This window comes from Heloderma suspectum, chromosome 2 (assembly GCF_057233095.1).
Source record: "Heloderma suspectum isolate Gila_16-S chromosome 2, 16-S_ref, whole genome shotgun sequence".
Taxonomy (NCBI): domain Eukaryota; kingdom Metazoa; phylum Chordata; class Lepidosauria; order Squamata; family Helodermatidae; genus Heloderma; species Heloderma suspectum.
In genome coordinates this window covers 87140844-87154159 of record NC_139459.1, presented here as the reverse complement: position 1 = coordinate 87154159, position 13316 = coordinate 87140844, and the positions used below count along the sequence as shown (strand labels likewise).

The 13316-nt window shown below is 42.1% G+C and overlaps 1 protein-coding gene and 1 pseudogene across 3 annotated transcripts in view; one reads left to right on the top strand and one right to left on the bottom strand.

Annotated features, from left to right (window-relative positions):
* SECISBP2 (SECIS binding protein 2) overlaps positions 1-13316 on the top strand; it is a 36478-nt gene that overhangs the window by 8904 nt on the left and 14258 nt on the right. For all 3 annotated transcript variants that reach the window (XM_084834040.1, XM_084834044.1, XM_084834043.1), the window contains 5 exons: positions 1361-1484; positions 2254-2489; positions 4352-4415; positions 4988-5145; positions 9366-9521. In XM_084834040.1, coding sequence (XP_084690166.1) covers positions 1361-1484; positions 2254-2489; positions 4352-4415; positions 4988-5145; positions 9366-9521 — 738 coding nt within the window. The remainder of the gene's footprint in view (positions 1-1360; positions 1485-2253; positions 2490-4351; positions 4416-4987; positions 5146-9365; positions 9522-13316) is intronic.
* LOC146352446 (class I histocompatibility antigen, F10 alpha chain pseudogene) lies at positions 10337-11438 on the bottom strand (annotated as a pseudogene).

Below are 13316 nucleotides of genomic sequence, written 5' to 3'. Positions count from 1 at the left end.
ATCTAGATGGTGGCTTAAGGCATGCACTTCACAGCATACGAGTCTCAACACCTCCCCTGCACTCAGCACATTCTATACAAATGGCAGCCACTTTAGTGACCTTCTGCACAAACACATCTTTCTTAGATCTGAATTCCACCACATTCACAATTCACGTACAAGCTAGACACATTCACTTGCCTTGGGAGAAATGCTTCATCTTGTTATCCTTCCTGATCTCAGCCACCAGCCCACCCTATTAAAGAGGTTAGGTTGTACATATCCTGTTATTGAATACCTCCTCACACAAACTGAGAACAGAACATTGGCCACCTACAAGGTTCCTTCTGGTTTGGTGTGAGTGAGGCATCCAAACTATATCCTAGTTCAGGTGGCTGAGTCATGTACACATACAACTTGCTACAGGTCTCATAGCACTCCAGCTCCTACTGCACCTTCTTGTTTATTTCTCTCCTGTAGACTCTCTTTTCTTCAGTATAAAGCTCCACGAATACTTTTCTGTCTCAAGCTTGACCATGGGATGGAACTGCGGGTGGAGCCAGGGGGTAGCAAGTCTAGTACAAAGACCTGATCCTTGCCTTTCTTGGGTGCTGGGGGAAGATAAGTCATTGGATGCCTCTGTCACTCCAAGCAAGAAGGAACATGCACAGTAACTTACTCATTTTAAAAAATTTAGGACACTTTTAATCTTTTAATTTTTAAAAAAAAAAATGATCCCCCCCCCCCCCAAATACTGCATCTCTTGGTAAGTGACCAATGTTAATGCTTTCCTCACAAATAATTATCTGTATACGGCCATGGTACAACAGCAGGAATTCCCTTTTCAGTTCTGATGGATTTGGGAGTTTTTTCTTAGGTGTTTCTGAAAGGTGCAGTCAAGCTAGGACCGCTTTATTGCTATCTAAAGGTATGAAGAAATTCATAACTGGATAGTAGCTAAGAGAAACTCCTAGCAATGTTTCTCAGGGGGATTTCATGCCTCTCTAGTGGCAACTTTATTATCTGGGCCTTTGAAAGCTGCAAAAAATTCTACAAATGATGCAATTCTATATATGTCTACTCAGAAGTATAGTCCATTGAAATCAATGGGATTTAACTCTAGGTAAGTGGGTATAGAATTGCAGCCTAAGGGTGCAATTCTATGCATGTTAAAAAAAGAAAAAAGTTGAGCAACTCACAGCATTTTGTAGCCAAGATGGTGGGGGAATTTTGTGAGTTGTAGGACATTTTTCTGGCTAAACATGCATAGGATTGTGTCCAAAATAACTTAATGTAACATAGAAATGGCGATTGAAAAGTAAACAATTTAGTGAAAGGAAAGAACTTTGAAAAGTCTCATTTTCTTCATTCTTTTGTACAGAGGCGACCAAAAGACCATGAATCCAAATTGGAGAATAAAAGACCTGAGGGGAGTGACTTTTCTGGCAGACCAACAGAGAGTTCATCTTATACTACTCTGCATGGCAGAAATCCTATTAAATCAGGTATATTAAAATCATTGGTTAATTTGGTATTCTGCAGATTAGACTGAGCAAAAATGTCAGCGTATGTAGTGGGAAAATTTTCAGATAATATATATATAGTTAAATTCCTTTCTAAATTGTGTTTCAGTGCCATTTATTTATTATTTATTTATTTGTTGTATTTTTATCCCACTCCTCAGCCAAAAAAGGCTCCCGGAGCAGCTTACAATCAATGAACAAACTGATCGAAGCCGTTATAGTTGACTGACATAATAGGGTTTTTTAATGGAAACAGCTCAATTCTGGTGGTTTCTGCTTTATTAAACAGTCTGTTTGCATAGCTTTTAGTAATCATAAACTGTTTTGTGTTCCACAGCATTTGTTTTTTAAAATTCTGGAAATATCTGGTTAAAGTGCAGCATGTCCTGGTTTACACTGAGAAGTATTTTTAAATGTCCCCAGAGTGGGAACAGAGAGCCACCCATAGAAATCAATTGAGAAATGGAAGATTTTAAGGTAGCTGGGATTGTACACAAGTGCCTAGTGCAATCCACCCCAAATAAATCCCAAATGGTGATTGGGGGAACCCAAACAGCCAAATGGGGACTGAGCATGCCCAGTGGACATGTAATGCTGACCAACTTTTTGTGGAACCCTGAACTGAAGCCCTCCACACTAAAAGATTTTGTTCCAGGGCCCCACCTGTGTACAATAATTATTGAAAACAATAAACTGTTTACATATCATGAAGAAAATATATTAATTTACCTATAAAATCTGCTTTTATTAGATCGGCCTATTAAAGCTGTGAATGGGAAATTCAAGCAAATCCCAAACAATGAGTGTCTTCCAGAACCTGCCTTTGAAATTACCCTCTCAGATTTCCCAAAATTGCAAGGCCTGGGAAGTAGTGATCTGCTGGACCTTCAGAAACATACATGGGGGTCACTTGGCTCTGCTGAAGGAGATAAGCTGCCTCTGAAACCTTCAGAAAAACCGGTGATTTCAGCTTCAGTAACCAAAGAGGTTAGCTACTTGATAGCTTTTGAAGTCTTGAAAAATAATATTTTTTTATATTAAACTACTTGCCTGATCAACGTATCAGTCACTGTTTGTAGCAATGGAAGTGTATAAGAGAAGATAAACTGTTTATTTCCTCAGTTGTATCAGGTCTTGTCATGTATTAGACTCGAATTTTGAACTGAATTTTTCACCAGTCAATCAGATTTTCCCTGAGGCTGTTTGACCTGATAGGGTCTTTTTTTAATCTTCCCTTTTTCTTAAAGTGGTATTCATGTATCTTTTTGGAGAGAGAGAGAGAGATATTAAATCTTCTCTGAAGTCCACAAAAAAACTCTTATTTGTGATCTATATCTTCAGTCCAAGGAAGGGAAAATAGACATCAACAGGAAATAATTTGGAGGCAGGTGGGGAAGACTAGACTGGACAATAAAATGACTTCATTTTCTTGTGTGAATCTTGACCTTTTTAATAGATTGCTATAATAACTTCTGTGAGGGGTGACACGTTTGATATTTCTACTTCTCAGGTACTTTTTGTAATCACCTCATGACTACAATTCAGTGGGAAGATGTCTCTCTTGCTGCAATCCAATCTGGTAGTCGTAACTTATTAGTGGCCCATGGAACATAATAACTCCAATTCCTTGTCCTTTAGCAATTGCTAATTTATTACTTATGCCACTTAAAAAAAATTAATAGGAAAATGTTCTACTTTAGCTTGACCGGTTTTTTGTTTTGTTTATTAGTTTCTAAGATGTTTAGCCTAATTTTTTTTAGAAAGTTCGATCAATTTTGAATACTTCCTTCAGCATGATATTCTAAACTGCTTCTAGGAGAGCCATTGAAATATTTACTCATCCACAGGAAAACAAAACAAAGTATCTAGCTGGTAGTGTTCTCCAGATCGCATCATACCTTGGTGTGTATAAGAGGGGCGGGGGGCGTGGATTGGAGTTTCTGAAGATTCCAGCTAGCATATCCTGGTCAACCAGTAAGATTATTTTGGCTACTTGGAATATCCAGGCAACTGTATATTTGTATAACTGCATTTATTGCTACCAGATGGATGGCCAAACAAACTGTATTTGGGGGGTTTAAAATACATTTTTATCACATGATGAGCATATTGTTCTGGCGTTTCTGCTTTTCCTCAGTATACCCACTGACTTCTTGCAGGGGATTTTCTGTCATTGACTCATTTCTGTTCCTGATCAGTAATTTAGTTTCTTTGCCTCAGTTTCTTAAAATCAAATTAGGGATGTGTTCAGACTTTTACCTGTGTTTGCCCCCGTTTCCATTTCTTCTTTTAATTGTCATACTGCCTGCCAGGCACCATATCTTACACCAGAAAACTCTGTTATACAGAGGCATAAAGCAGACTTTATAATGTATATACTTGTATGAATTATAATTACCCCAGCTAGAATTAGAGCTTGATTGTATTACAATATAAAGAATCTAAATGGCTGAAGCTCTCCAAAAACTGACCAGGAGGTTTTCAGAAAGTAGTTTTGTTAAAGGGCCACATCCCTCTTCTGACTCAGAATTAAATACATTATTTGGCTGTTTTCCATCTAGCCTTCCAAACTTTTGCCACAAATACAAATGATAAAAGGTCAGTTCCCCATCCTAAAATGCATTGTGGATCAGGGGAAATGCCTTGATTGGAAGAGCATGCTTCTGTCATTGGAGGAAACTCCTGCGTGTAAATGGTTGTGGTGGAGGGGGCTGTTCTGTTCTCAGTAAATGTCTTTTTCAGATTGGTTCTGAAATGGTGATGATGATAGGTGGGTTTTTTTTAAATATGCTAAGTAAATTCTGGAGGCTACTCCTTTTTTGTATTATATTTTGCAATATTCACTGTAGGGTGAAGTATCTCTGAAAAAACATTTCCCAGCAAGACCTTTAAGTTCTTCCTCTGACCCTGGAGGTAAGTTGACAATGAATCCTATTCATTTAAGGTGTAAAGCATTGGTTCTAAGCGTGTATATGCTTAGAACCAAGGGTGGAGAGAATTCACTCTTGCTTTAGGGGATAAGAAAATCGCTTTTGATAAATTGTAAGGAGTCCCTTTTCAAGTGCTTGTATAAACATGCTCTTAGTTATCGGGGACCTCTATTTTCCATATCTCATACAAATCTTGCCCCCAGATATAACTTTCAGAATTCAGCACATAAAAACAAGAAGGCCAATATTTTATTCAAATAGATACATTTGGAGGGTATTGTTTTGGGTAGAATTTGTACACAGTACCTAAGGATATCCTCCATATACTCTGTGTGTGTGTGTGTGTGTGTGTGTGTGTGTGTGTATAATATCTGTTTGAATGGGGAAAGCACTGCTATTTGGGGAAAAATACGAAATCTCCGAAATGGCACCTTTCAGTAGTGCAAAATGAACCATGTGAAAATTTGGCACAGCCCTGCTAAGGTTGTATAGTTGTCAGATTTAGTAGGTGAAATTCATCAGGGAGTTTGAATAGCGTGTTCTGTCAAATATCAGTTCCTCAGGTATGTTCGGGCTTTTTTGCTGAGACACCAGTGTCTTGGGCCACTGTGCTGTCACAAACTCCCAAGAGAGTTGTTTCAACTCCAGCTGCAGTTCTTGACAGCAACCATTCTGGCAGCAAAGGAAGAGATGGAGTTCCTGAAGATTGTAAGGTAGGAAGATCAGTTTCCAAACTCTTTTACTGTTTTACTATTATTTCTTGGAATAGCAGTTAACCAGAACTTCACACTCAACTTCCTAATAATTTTTAAGGTCATTTGTGATGGGGGGGATAATATGGGACAGAAAAAACTAACATTAGAATAGCATTCTTGTCCTGAATAATAATAAAAAGCAATAGCACGTATATTTTTTTCTAAGCTCATTCATTCTTACTCTTCATCTTCCTCCTTGATACCTTATTTTCCTGCATTTTAAATGTAGGAAATTTTAATATTTCCTGTATTTTTAAGTTTTGTATATTTATACATTTTAGGGAGCAATCCTATGGCTGCTAGTCAGCGGTTAGATGGCCATAGGATACGTCAGTTTCCGGGAACTGGCCTTGCCCCGCTCCTGTGCTCCCTTTTAGGCAGCTCGGAACGGCTCTGCGCTTGGAAGAAGAGCACGGAGCGGCGAAAATGGGGCGTTCCGGAGCAAGGAAGGCAGCAATGCTGGTACGACACATCCAACGTGTCGTCAGGCAGCCGCTTCCCCCACTCCACCTTCCCGTAGCTAGGCAGCAGAAATCAGCTGTCTAGCTGCAGATGCAGGGTGGCAGAAGTGCGGAGGGGACGATCCCCTCTGTGCTTCTCCTGCCCTGCATTGGATAGGCAGTCGCCTCCAAGTTCAGAGGCGGCCGCCTAGCCTAACAGGATTGCTCTCTTAACTGTACAAGTTTTTAATGTAAAGCTGCCTTGAGGCCCATTATTGGGGGAAAAGGTGGGATATAAATAAATACAATAATAATACATTTTAATACACTTCTGAACCCTTCTTCTCCATGCCATCACCCTCTTTCTTTTTAGTCTTTTGATCAGTTCTTTATTCTTTCTTATAGCCATGGGGTTTTTTTCTTCCTCATATATCTAATAACTTTCCTAGTCAGTTCTCCTTGACTTTCTTTCTTTATTTCATTTTTATACCACCCAATAGCTGAAGCTCTCTGGGCAGTTCACAAAATTAAAACCATAAAAATACAACAGAAAATACAATATAAAATATAATAGATTAAGGGCGCAATCCTAACTAGATAGGTGGCTGCCTCCAAACTCAGAGGCGACCGCCTATCCAAAGCAAGGCAGGAGAGGCACGGGGGGGGGGGGGGATCATTCCCTCCATGCCTCTCCTGCCTTGCTGTCTTTCGCTAGACAGCTGATTTCGGCTGTCTAACGGTGGGGGCCCAGCCGGGAGAGGAAGCTGCCATATGACACATTGGATGTATCGTACGTGCAGCTCCGCTCTCCCGACCCTGGAACACCCCTTTTCAGTCGCTCCGCGCTCCTCTTACAAGCGCAGAGGATGGGGCTTCTCTGCGCTGCCTCGGAGGGAGCACGGAAGAGGGGGAAGTAAGTTTTCCGGGAACTGAACTCAGAGCGCAGGCTCCGAGGTCGGTTCCCAGAAAAGAGCATATCCTAAGGCCCTCTAGACAGTGTCTAGTGGGCCATAGGATTGCTCCCTAAAACTACAGAATAAAAATACAACAAGAGTAAAAACTAGGAGCAGTGCAGATATTTAAAAACGCAAGAGCAGATTTAAGACAGCAGGGCTAAAAAACTGAAATGCTAAAAATGCCTGGGAAAATAAAAAGGTCTTCACTTGCTGCTGGAAAGAGTACCACGTTGACTTCTGCTTAATGTATTCCTATCTCTCTTTATGATCTTGCTCTGTGTGTTTCTTCAGTCCAGAATCTCTTCCATTCTTTTAATTAAAATCTCCTGTTTTTAAGGCAGCTTTACCTACTTTTCTTCATTTTATTCCATATTTTAAACCTCTCACACTCTTCTAGCATTTACTCTTCTTTGTGCCATTATTTCTCTCTTCCTTTTACTCTCTCTATTTTTGTCTTTCACTTTGAACATTATTGAATGTTTTATTTGTGTTCAGTGTCTCAGTTTTCTTTCTGCCAGTGTGTTTTCAATCTGGTTTTCAATGTTGTCACTCCACTGAATCTGCTCTTACTTCTGTTGTTCATGATCTCTTCCTTGCTAAATTGTGTGGCCAATGTTTTGTTCCTTTTACTTGATTTCTCTTCAGCATTTGATAGCATTGATTATTTGGTGATTTCTGAGCACTCTTTTCTGTATCTGTTCATGGTAACTTTTTCTTTTCCCCCTTCCACTGGAATCTTGGATCCATTTCTTGCTCTCTCTTTCTTTCTCTCTGTCCCATTAGTTGTGATGTTAATAAGCACTATCAGCTTTATCTTCCTGACCTAAAGCTCCACTTTTCTTCTATCTTCATTTTCCCTCTCATCTGCTTGTTTTGCTGCTATTTTGACTAGCTATCTTATTATCTTAAGTTTATCTAAAACTGAGCTGTTGGTCTGTTCTCTTTCTGGGTCTGTATCTTCTTTTCCCTCACTTTAAGTAATATTTTTCCTTCTTCCCAGTATGTAACTTTGGTGTCCTCTTTGATCTCTCTTTTCCTTCTTGTATTCAAGTTACTGTAAAAACTTTCCAACTATTGCTAAAAAATTATACATTTTTTCTCCTACTGTGGGGGTGGACAACTTGGGGCTTCCAGCTGTTTTGGCCTAGGTTTGTGTGTGGTGTGTGTATTTTGCCTAACGGTGTGTTGTTTCCCTGAGCATCACCAGTTTGCCTTCTGTGAAAAGAGTATTTTGTTGTGTTTTGTTAGTGCAAGTATATGATTAGGCATTTGGGCCTTTGATCCTAAATTGTACTCAGTTTCTTGATCAAGTTACTTGGTCCTGAGCCTCATCTGTTTATCTTCTTTCAAATGGATGTTGGTGTAGACAATGGTGGGCTCAAAGGAATGGTTTTGTGTTTTGGAGCTCAGACCCCACCTGTATTTATACTTAGGTTCTTGAGCAACTTACTTTTCTTTTAGCCTCACCAGTTTGCTTTGTAGAAAATGGTTTTTTTTGTGACTGGCCACACCCACCATGGCAGCCATTTTGTGAATGGGAAAGCCCCCATCCCATGGCAGCTGTTTTGTGAGAGCAGCCATGGCACACTCAAAATTTGAAATACGCCCACTAACACAAAAAGGTTGGAGACCCCCACTTTACCAGATTCAATTGAAATGATTCTTGTTTTAAAATCTCTTCAGTTTGGCCAGCTGTTATATCTCCCCTCTCTTTGTCAGCTGTCTCATTGTCTTCACTGTGCTGATACGTTTCATATTAGAAGTCATAACCTAACGTCTGCTTCACACCTTCATCCTTCCATATGTTGCTCCTTTTCTTTGGAGCTCCTTGCCTCTTGACCTCTGCACTTCTTCCTTGCAAGTATTCAAATAGCATTTGAAAACATAACTTTTCTCCCAAGCCTTTAAGCTTCCTTTTCTGTTTCTTCCACTTTTGTGAAGGTCTTGTCTGCCCTATATTCAGCATCTGTATAATCTTTTTTTTCAGGTGCTTTATTAATAGTAATAAATATTAAGCACAGTTATTAGATGAGTATTAAATAATTACACATAAGTCTTTTGAACTTTGTGGTTATTAATTTTGGTATCATAATTGTAAGTTCTTTATTTGCATTATTTTGACTTAAAAATGTAAAAATCAATACTGTCCCTATCTTTGTGTGGTATAAGTTGGGTTACAGGCTCCCCTTGAAACATACTAGCAGAGTAGTAGGGGTTTTTTCCCTGTGCTAATGCCATTAATTACTTACATTGGCTTATAAGTGACTCTTTCATAGCTCTGTTTACTTTTTCTAGTGTTTAGCGTGCTTAAAGTGGAGTCATATATTCCCTTTTAATGTGTTTATAGTGCTTGGACATATTAATTAAATCAGTATATGAAAACATACTGTGGCCAAGAGCACATTCATGTACTCTTCCTAAGAAAGAGTTTATTACATTTGTCAGAGGTTTGTTTTTTCTCCAGCCCCCTGTAAGTGTCTTTACGTATGACAGTGAACGTATGACAGTGAACACGATATTGCCTTGTAGAATATCAGGTACGTCTACAAGGTTACTAAAACGTACCTGTACTCGTGTTGTGAAATGGGGAACTGAGGGACTAGAATAAGGATTTTGTGGGCAGAAAGATAAGACAGAAGCACATGAGAACAAGAGGCAATTCATATTCTGTCTGCAGGAGAATCACTAAACTTTAGGGCCTAAACCCTATATTGCTATGCAAGACTTAAGCTTAACTGTTTTAATCCCTTATTAAGACATTGTTTTACACATCTTTCAATAGTCAGAAATGAGAGAGAATCCTAGCGACAACGAACTTGAAGAAACAGCAGACAAGAAGAAGAAGAAAAAGAGGAAGAAAAAGAAAGCCAAACCGAACAGTGAAGTGGAGAATCTTCACACCAAGAGCATTTTAGTTCAGGAACCTCCAAGAATTGAGGTATAGAGGCTGATTTTTCTGGTGACATCAAAGGTTTGTGTGCATGTCCTTGAGGGAATTATATGCCAACTTGAATTTGTAAAAATATAAGAGTAACTAGGGTAGAACCTTCCCTTCATATGTCACATAGGAAAATCATTTTGAAATATAGGCATAAGGTCTAATTAACAAGTCCAGCTTGGCTATACTCAATATTATCATGTAGCTTAACACAGTTCATATAAAATAATGAAAGCTTAGAAAAATAAAACTAGGGTTAGCAATGTGACCATTATGGCTTCTCACTGATTGCCTTTACATTAGCAGAACCTACTTAAGAGCAGAGATTGGTGTTGGTGTTATTTACCTGTGAGTCCCAACAGTGATGGTACTGTATAAACAATAGAAATTCACAACTTTCATCTGAGTGCCATGGTATAAGTCCCCATTAAATAGAATCATGCCACTTCCATCAGACCCTTGAATGATGTGTTGTTGTTGTTATTATATTTATTTATATTCCGCCTTTTTCCCAATACTGGGACTCAAGGTGGCTTTACAACATTAAAACTTATACAATTAAAACCTCTAATAGAAATATAAATACAAGTGTACAAAAGTTAAAAAATATAATTAAATCATCAATATTAAAATTGTAAAAATATCAAAACATTAGAAGACACCAAGAAAAATAGGGATTCCCCCCAAATCCAAGCCAGAGATGGGTTCTTGGTACTGGCCCAGAGTCTGGACTGGGCCATATGCATACCCTGTGGGAGTCTGGCAGGAGCTCTGGAGGAGCAGATGATTCACGCAAGATGTAGCCGGTTCCCCCCGCTCTCTTCTCCCACACAAGGATCTCATGCCCTGGCAGAGCTGCCGCATCCCTGGTCCTTTGTTGCTGTGGCTTTATAGCCATCTTCTTTCTGTTTTTTGATGAATAAGATGAACCCAGTCACCAGCAGGACAGCAGCAGCCACAACCGCCAAGATGGCTCCAGCAATGAGACCCAAATTGGATGCGGCAGGCTCCTCCCAGGCCAAGACAAGGGGCTTTGGCAGGCCGGCGTGGTCCACATGGCACCTGTAGCGGTCCCTATCCTTGGGGTCATTCTGGATGCTAACCCAAGTGTGCTAGGTCCTGTCCGAGTTGGGGATGACACCCCCGCGGAGGGTCTCCTGCACCCAGACAACCCCATCTTTCTTCCAGGCAGCGTTGATCTCCTGGGGGTAGAAGCCGTGGACCCGGCACACGAGGGTTTTCTGGCTGCCATAGCCCTCTGCAGGCCACCATCCCTGCCGATGGCTCTCTCTTCATGAGAGCCTCCTTCCCATATGCCAGGAAGGTCCGCAGCCACTCCACACACTCCCCCTCCAGGTAGGCCTTCAAGTGCTAGTAGTAGGCTAGGTTAGTGTCCTGTTTCCGCTTGAAGACCTCGGCCATGGCGCTGGCGGCCGTCCAGGTGAGGGCCTCCTTGTCCAGGCTGATGTAGTCTCACCCATCATAGCCGTATTGCATGTACCTGCCACGGCACCCGTCCACTCTCAGCTCACATCCGTACATGCGCTGCCAAGTGTGGGAGCCTCCGCTCCGGTTGTGGCGGTTCTGCAGAGTCACCAGGTTCCCCCTGAACCTCAGCTCAGAGTTCAGGGCCCTCTGCATGTTCTGCTCCCAGAAGTGGGTGTGGTCCCGCTCGATGGCCTCGATCCACAGCACCCGAGGCTGCACCCTCTTTGTCAAGCTGTCATAGCGAGCAAAGAGCTGGTTGTCCAAGTAGCCCTCTGCGATGAACTCGGGTAGACCCTGACCAGGCTACGACATCAGTGTGTAGAAGAAGCGGAGGGAGTGCAAGGAGGAGGAAGGGCCGGAGCGGCCCGCCAGAGGAAGGGCGGTGGCGCCCAGGAACAGGAGGCGCCCCACGGAGTGAAGGCGTGCCATTGCCCTCGGCTCCACGTCTCGCATGGGAAGCGGCAGCTCCTGCGGACCCTCCATGGAATGCCAAGCAGGGGAGAGTCAGCCCACCAGAAAACGCATCCCAGCTAGGGATGTACAATAGTCACTTACCTTTTCGCGGATTGTGTTCATGGGGGGGAGAGCTCCGTCCCTCCCCCCGGAATCCTTGAGGGGGGGGAGGCGATCCGGTCCTCCCCCCCGGAATCCTCGATGGCCGGCTCTGCTCCGTGGTGGCTCCACGGAGCAGCTGGCCAGGGCCGTCCGCAGCCAGATTTCCAGCCGTGGACTGGCTGGTGCGGACGCAAATGGTGGCCGCCATAGCGGCCGCCATTTGCATCCAGCCAGGCAGCCGTGATAGGCTACGTAAGTCTTTACGTAGCCTATTACGGCTGGGCAAAAAAAAGGCGTACGCAAATGGCGGCGGCTGCAGGGGCCGCAATTTGCATTCCTTATTTTTCGCCGTTTTAGTCTACGTAAATATTTACGTAGACGATTACGGCGAAAAAAAGGGGGAATGCAAATAGCGTAGTGGGTGCTATTTGCATTCGTTTTTTATTCGCCGTTTTAGCCTACGTAAATATTTACGTAAGCTAAAACGGCGGGGGGGAAAGGAACGCAAATAGCGCCCACTACGCTATTTGCGTTCCCCTTTTTTTTTCGCCGTAATAGTCTACGTAAATATTTACGTAGACTAAAACGGTGAAAAATAAGGAACGCAAATGGCGGCCGCCGTAGCCGCCGCCATTTGCATACACCTTTTTTTTTTTTTGATGGCTTGCTGTGATAGGCTACGTAGGTCTTTACGTAGCCTATCACGGCAAAGACCAGGATGGAAATGGCCACGGCAGCTGATCAAAAGACCCGCCGCCGGACCCGCAGCCATCCGGAACATCCGTCCCAGGTTAGCCTCGTCCCAGGGGGAATCCGCAGGGGGGGTGGCGAGCGGGGCAGGCCATTCCGCCACAGATTTCAGGGGGGCCGAATGCCAGTGCATTTGGCCTCACTGAAATCCGTGGTGGAATTCTCCGCCATCCCTAATCCCAGCCCCTGTGGACGGTTGCTGGGCGCATCTGGCCAGGCAGGAAGCGCAGTGTGCGATTCCCGAGAAAAGGATGGCGGAGCGGGTGGGGACACGGGACATGTACTGAAGTATTTATAACAATTGCTTTTTCCCAAGTATATTACTTCTTTGTATTAGTACTACTCCCATCAAAGGCTTTAGGGGTGCAATCTTATGCATGTTTAGACAGAAGAAAGTCCTATAACTCCCAGCATGCTCCAGCCAGCTGGCTGGGACATGCTGGGAGTTGTAGGACTTCCTTCTGTCTAAACATGCATAGGATTGTGCCTTAAATAGACAAATAATTTCACCCACATAAGGGATTTCTTTTTCAATCAGAAGGTGTGCATTCCACTGTTATTTTTCAAAAAACTAACTTTCTCTGAGACTTTGTTTTTACACAAGACAGTTAGCATAGGAAAATTGCTGGAACATGTCATGTAATATCTTACCCCTAAATTGATTTATGTTAATGCTTGGCACAAGCCAGTCAAGGACGATCACTTTTTCAGGTCTGTTGATTTCAATAGGATAGTTTATGTGTTTTCTTAAGTGTCTCATTGAAAGAATAGGACTTGAAAGTGCTTAACTTTGGCTGGATCATGCCCTTTGATTGCTAAATCGAAATCACTTGCACAATTAATACTATTTAGCATTTATGTTCCTCTTTAGAGTGCTCAAAGCACCTCACATACATACATTTATTATTTATTTTATTTACAATATTTATGTACCGCTCCACATCAGAAGATTTTGGAGCGGTGAACAACACAGTAAAAGAATAAAACAGCAGGTTAAAAAAG